The sequence below is a fragment of the Lithobates pipiens genome, unplaced genomic scaffold (assembly GCF_037356315.1).
Source record: "Lithobates pipiens isolate NorthernLeopardFrog02 unplaced genomic scaffold, aLitPip1_a1.2 Scaffold_13, whole genome shotgun sequence".
Classification (NCBI taxonomy): Eukaryota; Metazoa; Chordata; class Amphibia; order Anura; family Ranidae; genus Lithobates; species Lithobates pipiens.
The window spans coordinates 404,386,952-404,399,872 of NW_027507718.1; the positions used below are offsets into that span (position 1 = coordinate 404,386,952).

The 12,921-nt window shown below is 44.7% G+C and overlaps 1 protein-coding gene across 4 annotated transcripts in view; it reads right to left on the reverse strand.

The window, feature by feature from the left end:
* Nucleotides 1-12,921, reverse strand: part of PAICS (phosphoribosylaminoimidazole carboxylase and phosphoribosylaminoimidazolesuccinocarboxamide synthase) — a 174,268-nt gene that overhangs the window by 133,822 nt on the left and 27,525 nt on the right. For all 4 annotated transcript variants that reach the window (XM_077477438.1, XM_077477436.1, XM_077477439.1 and 1 more), the window contains one exon: nt 7,120-7,206. In XM_077477438.1, coding sequence (XP_077333564.1) covers nt 7,120-7,206 — 87 coding nt within the window. The remainder of the gene's footprint in view (nt 1-7,119; nt 7,207-12,921) is intronic.

The following is a 12,921-nucleotide window of genomic DNA, read 5'->3' on the forward strand; positions in this document are numbered from 1 at the left end:
TGTGCGGGAAAGTCCGTTCATTTCAAAAGTACGGCGGACTAGCACACACGTGGCTGTATTGTCCGCCGGACTGGGAGTCCGGCGGACAGTTTTGGAGTCAAAACTACTTTCTAAGTCCGCCAAACTTTTGGGTAAAAAAAGTCCACCGGAGCCCACACACGGGCGGATTGTCTTTTCCGCCGGATAGTTTGATCGTGTGTACGCGGCATAAGGAACCAATATAGCCCAAAATTATAAAGCTATATATTCCAAACTGCATAAAATTGAAAGTCATCAGGGCAATGTATGTCAACTATGGTTTCCATGAAGTAGATTTATGGACTGATAAAACGAAATAACCACATTAAGAGGAGGTGGGCTAAAAGGAACACAAATGTTTTATTTTTGTTTTCTTTAGGCCTACCTCACTATACCATGTAATCTGCTATAGTGACCATCCCAACCTCGAAGCCTATAAATGAATTCTAAGCTTGCTGCCAGAACATAATAATAATAACAACCGTATAACCCATTTGTATCAGTCTTTAACATCAACTGCATGTGAATCCAATTACACTAAAGAAGCGTAACAATGAAATATGACCAAAGTCTCATGCTTACACCACATGACTGTAGTATATCAGGGATTTGTTACTGCATCACCATGAAAATTAAATTTTCATTCATGTACAGACCCAGGGACTGGAAGATCAATGGGCATTTTACAAATACAAAAGCAGAATAGGGGCTTGTTCCCATGGCTTCCCCTGTTTCATTTAGATTTGGACATAGTGGAGGAAAGATTCAGAGAAAAATAAAAGTGCATATAAAGCAGTTGCTCTCTATGCATATACAGCAGACCTCAGGCCTGTGCATAACCAAGCTCACAGTCACACACTCAGGCTGAATCAATTTGTCCACATACAGTACAGTACAAATATCTTCCATATATATATATATATATATATATATATATATATATATATATATATATATATATTGTGAGGGGTTAGCTCGGCAGCGGGTGTCTATTTTCCGCTGGAATGTTGCTGGTGCATTCTGTAACCCAAACGGCATTCTCTTATATTGGAATGCCCCATCTGGGGTTACAAACGCAGTTTTCTCCTTGGCCGACTCGGCCAGGGGAATTTGCCAATACCCTTTGGTGAGATCAAGAGTTGTCATATATCGGGCTGTTCCCAACCGGTCAATCAACTCATCTATACGCGGCATGGGGTAGGTGTCAAATTTTGTAACTTTATTCAATTGTCGAAAATCGTTACAAAACCGCCAGCTCCCATCAGGTTTGGGCACTAGTACGATAGGACTGGACCAGTCACTCTGGGACTCCTCTATCACACCCAATTCCAGCATCCTTTGAACCTCCCCCACGTATTGCCTCCCGTCGGGCCTCTGGTATTCTATAAGGTTTTAGTTTTACCCTTTCTCCTGGCGGGGTGATAATGTCATGCTCTACGCCAGATGTTTGTCCCGGCAGCTCAGAGAAAATCTCTTTGTTGCGAAGTACAAACTCTTTAACCTCCTGTTGTTGGGCTTTCGATAAGGTGTCTGCTATTCCAACCTCAGGAACTAAGCAATCAGGCTGTGCTTGTGACAAAGTCTCTGCGACTAAGGATTCTCTATCCCTCCAGGCTTTCAGCAGATTGACGTGATAGATCTGCTCCGGCTTTCGCCTTCCTGGCTGTCTAACCCTGTAGTTCACCTCACTAATTTTTTCAATTACTTCGTATGGACCTTGCCATTTGGCCAGAAATTTGCTTTCAACCGTAGGGACTAGCACCAAGACCCTATCCCCCGGGGAAAAAGTACGGGTCTTGGCCCCACGGTTGTACACTCTCTGCTGTGCTAACTGCGCTTGGGTCAAATGTTCCTTTACGATAGGCATTACCTGTGCAATTCTATCTTGCATCAGGGCGACATGCTCAATCACGCTTCTGTGAGGAGACCTCTCATTTTCCCAAGTTTCCTTGGCGATATCCAGCAGCCCTCTTGGGTGTCTCCCATAGAGCAACTAGAAGGGTGAGAAACCCGTAGAGGATTGGGGTACCTCCCTAATGTCAAACATCAGATAGGGTATTAGACAGTCCCAATTCTTTCCATCTCTATCCACCACCTTCTTTAACATTTGTTTTAGGGTTTTGTTGAATCTTTCAACCAACCCATCTGTTTGGGGGTGATACACAGATGTACGCAATTGTGTCACTTTGTACAACTTGCATAGTTCTTTCATAACCCTGGACTTAAAGGGTGTACCTTGGTCCGTAAGCAGTTCCTTACAAATACCCACGCTGCTAAAAACAAGAGATAGCTCTTTGGCTATGGTTTTGGCCGAGGTATTTCGAAGAGGAATTGCTTCCGGATAACGGGTGGCATAGTCCAATATAACCAAAATGTACTGATGCCCCCTAGCAGACTTCATTATCGGACCTACCAAATCCATTGCGATCCTCTCAAAGGGGACCTCAATGATAGGAAGAGGTACCAGCGGGTTACGGAAATGTGGCATAGGTGCCGACTTCTGACACACAGGGCAGGAGGAACAATAATTTTCTGTTTCCTTCATGACCCCAGGCCAATAGAATCTCTGCAGTACCCTCTCTCTGGTTTTCTCGGCCCCCAGATGACCTCCCAGAATGTGCCCATGGGCCAATTCTAACACCAACTTCCTGTAAGGTTTGGGCACTACAAGTTGCTCAATGGTTTCTTCTGCCCTTTGAGCCACTCGATACAGCAGGTCCCTTTCCATAGTGAAGTAAGGATAAGTGCAAGTCTTATCTGGGTTCACTAACTCGCCATCTATTTTCACCACATTTTCCCGTGCCTTTATTAGGGTGGGGTCTTTTAACTGTTCTGTGGCAAAATTTTCCCTGTGAACCTCAAGATCCGAAAACTCCACAGACGGCATGTTTTCATCTGAGGATGTTGGCTCCTCCCCAGTTTCTCGAGTTTCCCCCGCCAATACCGACAAGGGAAATTCAGGAGAGTCCTCACCACTCCCAGAGGAATTCTGGTCATCTTCCTGGTTTATAGGGGCACCAGTGGGGGGCTCAGGACAATCCCAGAGTTCCCAGAATTTTGGAAAATCCCTTCCCACAATAGCATCATGTGGTAAGTGAGACACTAACCCCACCTGATGAGAGAGGTTACCTTTGGGGGTCTCAAAAAACACTGAAGTTACAGGATACTCTCGGGTGTGCCCATGCACACAAATAACAGCCACCTTGTTCTTCCCAGAGACCTCTGTAGTAACTAATTCAGCTTTTATCAATGTTACCAGGCTACCTGAATCCAGCAACACATCAACATTTCTACCATTAATGCACATTTTACATAAATGTTTCTCAGGTCCCCGAATGGCAGTGCATGCAACTGTCGCAAACAGCGACTGACGTCTCTCCCTTATAAAGTCACATTGCATAGGCTCATCCACAACTGGGCAATTGGCTGCAATATGTCCCTCTTGCCGGCAGCGGTAGCAAATAATCTTTTTCGCTGCCTCTTGCAGCATGGGCTTCCTGGGCTGCTCCCGCCAGACCTTAGGTAGAACTCCCATCCTCTCACTCTCTCCACCCTCACCCCTTGGAGTCATCTTACCCGCCACTGGGGATGATCTGGTCTTAGGATGGAAGGTCCGTGAGTCCCTGGAAGAGGTGGTCAAGTTCTCTGTAGCCAAGTACCTCTCAACCAGATCCACAAGTTTATCTGCATTTTCTGGGTCTCCATGGCTTACCCATTTTTGGATGGCAGTAGGAAGAGCTCTCAGGAAACGATCCATAACAACACGTTCCACAATGTTTGGTGCGGTCAAAGTCTCTGGCTGCAGCCACTTCCTGCTCAGGTGAATGAGATCATACATTTGAGATCTGGGGGGTTTTCCAACCTGAAAAGTCCAATTATGCACACGCTGAGCCCGGACGGCCAGGGTGACACCCAGCCGTGCCAATATTTCTGTTTCTAGTACCACATAATCTTTTGCTTGGTCAGGCTCTAGGTCATAATAAGCTTTCTGCGATTCCCCAGTTAACAGAGGGGCCACCAGTCCAGCCCATTGCTCCTTAGGCCACTTTTCCCTTTCAGCAGTCCTTTCAAATGTGGTCAAAAACACCTCCGGATCATCCTCTCCAGTCATTTTTGTCAGTAAACGGCTCACACCAAAGGATGCGGTATTATTGTAACCACTTGCTTCATTGGTCTGCGGACGTTGCTGTATCAATGTCTCTATTTGCTGTTGAAAACTCTGCTCCTGCTTCTGCAACAGGTCTATGAAGCGGGCTTCAGATTGCTGCTGGGCTTGTTGCTGAGCTTCCAGACTCTGCTGCAAAGTTGCATTTGTCTGCTGCTGGGCTTGTTGCTGAGCTTCCAAACTCTGCAGGTGAGCTTTCTGCTGAGCTTCCAGACTCTGCTGGTGAGCCTTCTGCTGAGCTTCCAGACTCTGCTGCAAAGTTGCATTTGTCTGCTGCTGGGCTGCAAGGCTCTGTTGTTGAGCTGCAAGGCTCCTTTGTAAACCCGCATTTGTTTGCTGCTGATTTGCATTTGCTAGAGCCAGCTGTCTCAGTATCTCCTCCATGCTGGCCTTAAAAAAAAAAACTGCCAAAATTCTCCACCAACTGTGAGGGGTTAGCTCGGCAGCGGGTGTGTGTGACCCCCTGGATGGGTTCACAACACAAAATCAGGCACAGCAGACAGCGTTGTAGGTGCAAAAAAACAAAAGAAGCGGTTTATTTATGCTACATGCAGTGATACATATAACAGCCAAACAAAAATAAAACATGAAAATAAATCCTGGTCAGCTCGACCTCTAACTACACACTTAGATTCCCTGTCTAACAACTGAGTGCAGCCTTGTGCTGCACCAGTCCCTGTCTCTGTTGTAGAGGTTTGCCACACAGGCGTTAACTCACCGCACAGAACAAGTGTCACACTCCCCAGTCTATACAACACAAAACTGGTTCCAGGATGGAGCATCTCCCTAAGCATGCTGGGGTTTTTTGTAGAGGTCTTAATGAGCCCATTTACTTCAGCTGGGCTCATTAACTCTTCCCCTCTAGTTGTACAAGTCTGCATAAAGCCTGAATCTAGGGCACACATATTTCCCATCCTGGTTACAATCAGGTGACTTTACCTGCCTGCTGCCACAATATATATATATATATATATATATATATATAACATCGGACTGCACTGTTTGTTTCATGCTGGGTGCGGCAAGGCTGTATGTACATACAATCTAACCACAGAAAAATAAGACTGTTACAAGTGGTATATGACAGGGATATTGGATCACAATCTATGGAGGTTCCAGCAAAGGTCCGAATCGCATGATCCTTAAAATCCCCCCCCCATATCATAATAGATTTCTTACATCCATGTTCTCTACCCCCTTTCAAATGCCCCTCCACAGCCATGTCCTCTACCTGCCCTCACATCCCCCCACAACCATGCCCTATACCCCCCTTTACACCCTCCTCCCCCCAGCTATGTCCAGTTTCCCCCTTTACAACCCCCCTCCCCTCTTGTTCATGTCCTCTATCGCCTCTCACATCCCCCCACAGCCATGTCCTCTACCCCCGTTCACCCCCCCCCCACAGTCATGTCCTCTACCTCCTCACATCACAACTACAGCCATGTCCTTTACCCCCTTAACACACCCCCGGCCCCCCACAGCCATGTCCTTCTACCCCCACAGCCATATCCTCTACCCCCTTACCCCACCCGCCACCAGCCATGTCCTCTACCCCGCTTCACAAAACAGCCATTTTCTCTACCCGCCCCCTTCACATCACCCCCTCACCCACATCCTCTGCCCACACACAGAGCCATGTTCTCTGTCTTCTCTGGTAGTATCCCAAAATGCATACATCTCACCATATAATAAACACGAAGCACTCCTCTCCAGGTAATCTACGTTCCATTCCACTAAAAGCTAACAACAAGCTGGACTACTTCCAACACTGCATGCCTGGACACAGACAGCAAATAGTTAAGAGGTTGCAGAGACTTCCCCACATTTCTGGACAGCAGGCGGCACAACATTGGAAGAAGGGTGGGAGCTGCTGGAGTTAATTTTTCAAGTTATCCACCAGGTGATTGGTTACTAGGACGCAGGGCGGTCCAAGCAACCAATCACCAGCTTGTTGATAAGAAAGATTAACCCCGGCAGCTCATGTTCCCACCTCGCCCCCCTCCAGAGCTGTGAGTCCTTCCTCTCTCTGCTCTATGAGGCGAGGCTGGAAGGAGAAAACGGCTCCTTAAGTGATGTGACCGCATCGGTCCGGACTGGATAGTGATGCGGTCCGCCATTTAAATATGCCTGGTATATGATCTAAGTCCAGTGTAATATGCATGGTGTGATCGCGCACCTCTACATTATCTATGAAAATGTGTAGAATTGTATAGTCGGAATCTATTTGTGCAGTGCAACCTTTTACATACAAACATCAAGGGACACTTTTTGATAATATGGTTTATGGCAAAATTACACGAAAATATCGTAGAAACAAAGTGAAATGAAATGGGAAAGCTGGAGTCCAGATATATATAATAAAGTTAGGTATTTATTTGAAAAAATAATTGTATATTTAAACACAGCTGGTGTAAGTACCTGAAAAAGCATCTGAATCCACCATATCAGCCTCCTCTAATTCATTGAACAGTAGGACATCTGTGCTGACAAGGAAAAAGCTTATAAAAGGAGACAGCGTAGTCTGCTGCTGTCCCTTCATCAACCAATCACAGGCTGGGGGAAGTATTCAAAATGTAATTTTCCCAAAGCGATCTCATCAATACCCCCCAGTGGTCTTTTGCATGGCTGTGTAAATCTCAGAACTGGCTGAGCAGAATTACAAATCCTTTGGCAGATAAAACAGCTGTACTACAAGCATTATGACGGTTTTAAAAGAAAACCAAGGATGACAGAGAGAAAGCATAAGACAAGCTGCAGGGTTTGTATTCTCTAATTCCGGAGGTCCATTTATAGAACAGCCTGTATGTGTTATAGTAAGGCTCTCCCTGTGAGAAGTCTTGGGTGTAAATGCATAATTAGGTCGTGGTTATAAAAAAAAAAAAAAATCCCACATAACTGATCAATGACCCTTATAAAAGGATATGGCAAGTTCTCACCTACAGATGCGGATTCTTCTTTAATGTGGGTCTCTACAGCATTTCCTCTAGTAGGCAAAGTATGCGCCTCTTTTTCATGACATTGGCCTAAAAATAAACAGGTGTTGTATTAATAACATTATATTCATGCTTGGTAATACCTGTATAAAGTCAGAAATTACAGTGATTGTCAAGTACAGAGTGCTCAAGATTTTAGGTTTACATTTAAAGTGGTTCCAAAAGGTGTTTACCTTAAAGCGGGGTTCCACCCTAAAGTGGAACTTCTGCTCATCGGAACCCTCCCCCCTTCCAGTGTCACATTTGGCACCTTTCAGGGGGGAGGGGGGTGCAGATACCTGTCTAAGACAGGTATTTGCACCTACTTCCGGGAATAGACTCCCACAGGAATTTATGCCTCTTCCTGTCCCGGCACGCTGTCTGCTGGGACACACACGGGTCCCAGGGACAGCGCGGACCATTTCCATTGCGCTGCACGACTCACGCATGCGCAACAGGGAACCGGGAAGTGAAGCCGCGGCGCTTCACTTCCTGATTCCCTCAACTAAAATGGCAGCGGCAGCAGCCGAGCGATCGATCGACCTCGGCTGCCAACATCACTGGACCCTGGGACAGGTGAGTGTCCATTTATTAAAAGTCAGCAGCTGTAGTATTTATAGCTGCTGGCTTTTAATACATTTTTTCCAGTGAAATCCCTCTTTAAAGTAGAACTATAGGCAAAACATTTTTTTATCATTTTGGATAGAGTAAGGGAGAGAGGGTTATAACCCCTGTAAGGTTTATTTTTGCCATATTTGTCCCATTGTGCAGATTTCCCATTAACTTCCTGTCCCATAGCCAAACAGGAAGTAAGCAAAAATTCCTGCAAATATAGCGAATTCCTTGGGGACCCCCAAGTCACCAGAACTAGTGTCTTCATTGGAAAATTTCCCCTCTATTACATTTCTGGGGACAACCCAAAATTTGTGATTTTCTTTTGAAAGCGGAACTTCAGTCATTTTTTTCATCTTTCCATCTATTAAATCTTCTGCCCTTGTTGTTTTAACTTTGGATAGTAAAACATTTTTTTTCTGCCCGTTAATACCTTATAAAGCCCACTTCCTGTTTCTTGTCTGGTAAAAAGCCTAGGCTTATGACATCATACACAGCTCTCTCTCTCACTCTTGTGACAGTTTACCAGGAAGGGAGGGGGGGGGGGGGGGTTGAGACATAAGAGGGCCAATGAGAGCTGCAGAGCTGGAGATGTGTGTCTGTGTAAATCCAGGAAGTGCACAGGCAGCAGTTTCAGCTGCCCACAGTTAAAATGATTGCAGCCAGACTCAATGGAGGGAGATCTCTGTGGTATTTTTGGTAAGTACAGAATCACAGTATATATAAAATACTGTAATATGCAAAGTGGTTGGAGGGAAGCTTCAGAATGTCAAAGATGTTTTTATTACAAATTATGTGTTGGAATTGGTAGGCCACTTATCGACACAAGTTAATGATAACTTAGCAGATGCAGAGGTGCGGAGGAAAGAATTGCAGCGTACTGTGGATAGTCGTGATAATGGTATGAGTGATTTACAACGAATGAAATTTAGGAGAGGAGATGACCCAATTTTGTTCTGCAGTGAGTATCTTGCATTGTATACTAAAGTATTCAACTGTCCTGACTTAAAGTGGTTGTAAACCCTTACAACCAACTTTGACCTACAGGTAAGCCTAGATTAAGGCTTACCTGTAGGTCTAAGAAATATCACCTAAACCTACACGGTTTAGGAGATTTTTGCCGAAAGACAGGCACCGCTGTCTACGGCACATGTGCCATAGACATCAGTGCGCAGGCGATATCAACGGCGTGGTCAACGGCGATATGCCGTGAGTGGCGGCTCCCGTGCGCATGCGTGGGAGTGGCGTCATTGCGGCTTCGCCAAATGACAGCGGCGGAGCAGCGAGACCCACAGAGAAGATGGATGCGCCGGACTACAGGGGACAGCGGTGACACACCAGGCAGGTCCATAATACTGTTGTGGAGAAGTTTAAAGCCGGATTTGGATACAAAAAGATTTCGCAAGCTTTAAACATCCCAAGGAGCACTGTGCATGCGATCATTTTGAAATGGAAGGAGTATCAGACCACTGCAAATCTACCAAGACCTGGCCGTCCCTCTAAACTTTCAGCTCAGACAAGGAGAAGACTGATCAGAGATGCAGCCAAGAGGCCCATGATCACTCTGGATGAACTGCAGAGAACTACAGCTGAGGTGGGAGAGTCTGTCCATAGGACAACAATCAGTCGTACACTGCACAAATCTGGCCTTTATGGAAGAGTGGCAAGAAGAAAGCCATTTCTCAAAGATATTCATAAAAAGTCTTGTCTAAAGTTTGCCACAAGCCACCTGGGAGACACACCAAACATGTGGAAGAAGGTGCTCTGGTCAGATGAAACCAAAATAAAACTTTTTGCCCACAATGCAAAACGATATGTTTGGCGTAAAAGCAACACAGCTCATCACCCTCAACACACCATCCCCACTGTCAAACATGGTGGTGGCAGCATCATGGTTTGGGCCTGCTTTTCTTTAGCAGGGACAGGGAAGATAGTTAAAATTGAGGGGAAGATGGATGCAGCCAAATACAGGACCATTCTGGATGAAAACCTGTTGGAGTCTGCAAAAGACCTGAAACTGGGACGGAGATTTATCTTCCAACAAGGCAATGATCCCAAACATACAGCAAAATCTACAAAGGAATGGTTCACAAATAAACGTATCCAGGTGTTAGAATGGCCAAGTCAAAGTCCAGACCTGAATCCAATCGAGAATCTGTGGAAAGAGCTGAAAACTGCTGTTCACAAACGCTCTCCATCCAACTTCACTGAGCTCGAGCTGTTTTGCAAGGAAGAATGGGCAAGAATTTCAGTCTCTCGATGTGCAAAACTGATAGAGACATACCCCAAGCGACTTGCAGCTGTAATCGCAGCAAAAGGTGGCTCTACAAAGTATTAACGCAAGGGGGCCGAATAATTTTGCACGCCCCACTTTTCATTTTTTTATTAGTTAAAAAAGTTTCAAAAATCCAATAGATTTCGTTCCACTTCACAATTGTGTCCCACTTGTTGGTGATTCTTCACAAAAAATAAAAAATTTATATCTTTATGTTTGAAGCCTGAAATGTGGCAAAAGGTTGAAAAGTTCAAGGGGGCCGAATACCTTCGCAACACTGTATGCTTTGTTTGTTTTTGTTTTTTTGTTTTTCCCATGAACTATCTTTCAGATCAAAACGAGCACTCCTCTTAGGAGAAAAGTCCATTGATGTCATTAATTAAAAGTTAAGTGTTTGTCATTGTTTTATGGTGGTTGTCGTGTCATGTTGTTTGTGTGATATAATGGCCAGATTTTTAATTTTTAATTTTTTCTTTGGTATTTGTTTAGTCATCTATTTTTTTTATTTTGTTCAGGTGGAAAAATTTGTATGTTTAGTCCACTTGAAAGGAGGGTAATTGACGATGCCCTCAGTTAGCAGCTGGAAACCATTCTAAGTCGCTGGAGTTTGGTGTTTTTTCTTTGTTTTTATTTTTCATTCAGGTGGAAAAGAGTTCCAAAAGGTTTAGGCTTTGTCCACCTGAAAGAGGGTAGTGCATACATCGTAAAGATACAGATAGATGCATTGTCTTTTTAGCTTGTAAAATTAGAATTTTTTGAGAAACAACATTGACGTTAGTTTTTAAACATTTTTGATCATGCCATGGGGATCCATTTTACAGTGGGTTCAGCCTAAAGAGGTCAGGATTGTTTGGATAGTTTGGTCAGAGTTGCAGAAGCCAGGAATATGAAGTTCCTGGGTTCCAAGGAGGGAACTATAAGTAAACATGGTAAGCAAGCGGATGTTATGAATAAGAATTTGATGCTGCTCTTGTTTTTCACTTCCAGAATCCTGGTGGAGTGAGATTGAAGAGGTTTCTGGAACATGGATGACAGATGAGCATCTGGTTGGCAGTTTGTCTGTGCCACACCACGCCGCAAATTTGTTCTGATAAACATCAGGAGAGAAGAAAAAAAGAAAAACTGAAAGATTCAGATTAATACTTGTTTTTTTCTTATGGACAATTTGGTGCTAATGCTGAATCTGAAAGACTGTGCCCATCAACAGAACTTGTGAAATATTTTTAATGAAGTCTCTCCTGATGAATGCAAACATGTTATTAATACATGTGCAATGGGTTGGAGGTTGGGGAAGGAATATGACACATCCAATCCCTCAGAACATGGAAATGTAAAATATGTGTTTTTTTTGTTGGAAGGAGGAATTGAAAGAAGAAAGGTTTTAATGTATGACATGTATTGATGTAACGGAGTTAATATGGTGCAGGTACCCAGGAGGCAGGTTGGCACTTATGCTTAATAAGGTATCTGTTGGCCAGACTAAAGGATGTCAGGTGACAATGGGTTGAAAACTTCCTCGTAGGGGCGGTGTCTCAATCCAAGAGATCCTATAGAGAAGCTTTCGGTTACTGGACATGGGGGAGATATGCCTGGTTGATGTCTAACCTGAGAGGTCGAAACCCTGCACAGATAATGCCAGTGAATACACACAGGAGCATGCTCTGTTAAATAAGGGAACAGACGCTGGCTACCAGGGTACAGTATGCCTTCACCACATGGCGCTGCAACATCTCACGGTGGTTGTACCAGTGACTTACTCCCAGAGATGTGCGAACATAGAATGAGGTCCATGCAGGATGCTTATTTCTGAGGAGTAACCCGAAAGAGGAGGGATGTATTCAGCACTTATAATGCGAATAAGCGGGGCTTTGCTACTCAGAGAGGTTGGAGGCATCCTTGATAACATTCAGCAAATGTCACAGTGTCACAGAAACACCCAGGTTAAAGTGGCTCCGGGTTTTGTCAACCATGTTGAGAGGTTGGTAGAGAGTGTGATGGTACAGGACAGGAATCTGTCATTGGCTCTGGCGTGCACGCTGTGGCAGGCGGAAATATCAACCAACATCAAGCTGATTGTACCATCTCTGTATGAGGGGCAGTGGCCGGATGAGTTAGCATCACCACTCAGTAAGATTTTGCCAAAACACGTCGCTTACACTAATCCAAAGTAGTGGTCGAATGCCTGCATGGGCTGCACTAATTTGGATTGTGAAAGGTGTTATGCTGTATGTTCCCATATACAGAAGTGCAGACTCGGTCTGTATATTTGGTGGCATCAATGGGCTTACTGACTGGGGATTCTATCTTATTGCATTTGAGGCTAAATTACCCACATGTGATCAGAGAAGATGGAAGCTGGAGGCAAGTTGATATTTCCCTCGATCGGAAGCATGACCATGATGTCCTTTGTATGCCAGGTCAATACATGGGAAGGAACGAAAAACATTAGGAAGTCATTTCACTCTGTGTTCTGGATGGAGAGATCATTGCTGGGAAGGAAGCACCCGGGTATTATTTGGGACATAGACTGGTTTCTTTCTTTGTCCTAAAGAATACCGGTGTAGGTTTAGTCATGGAACTAGAGGGTTCCTTGAACCTAGCCATAGGTAGAGGTGCATGGTATACCCTGGGCATGGTCTCTGAAATCCAGGCACAGGGGTGGAATTGTGTGGGTTTTGTCATTGTAGATTAATATGCGTGGTTAAACTCAATATTTATATAGGAAGGTCTCGCATCTATCTATGCAAGTGGAGGGACGAATTGACGGTAAGGTCTCTGCATATGCGGTAGAGGCTTTGCTGCCAGCTCAGAGCCCTGGAATAACACTGACGTGCCAAAATTGCGGTAGGGAAGGCCATCGTGAACAAGCCTGCCTAATC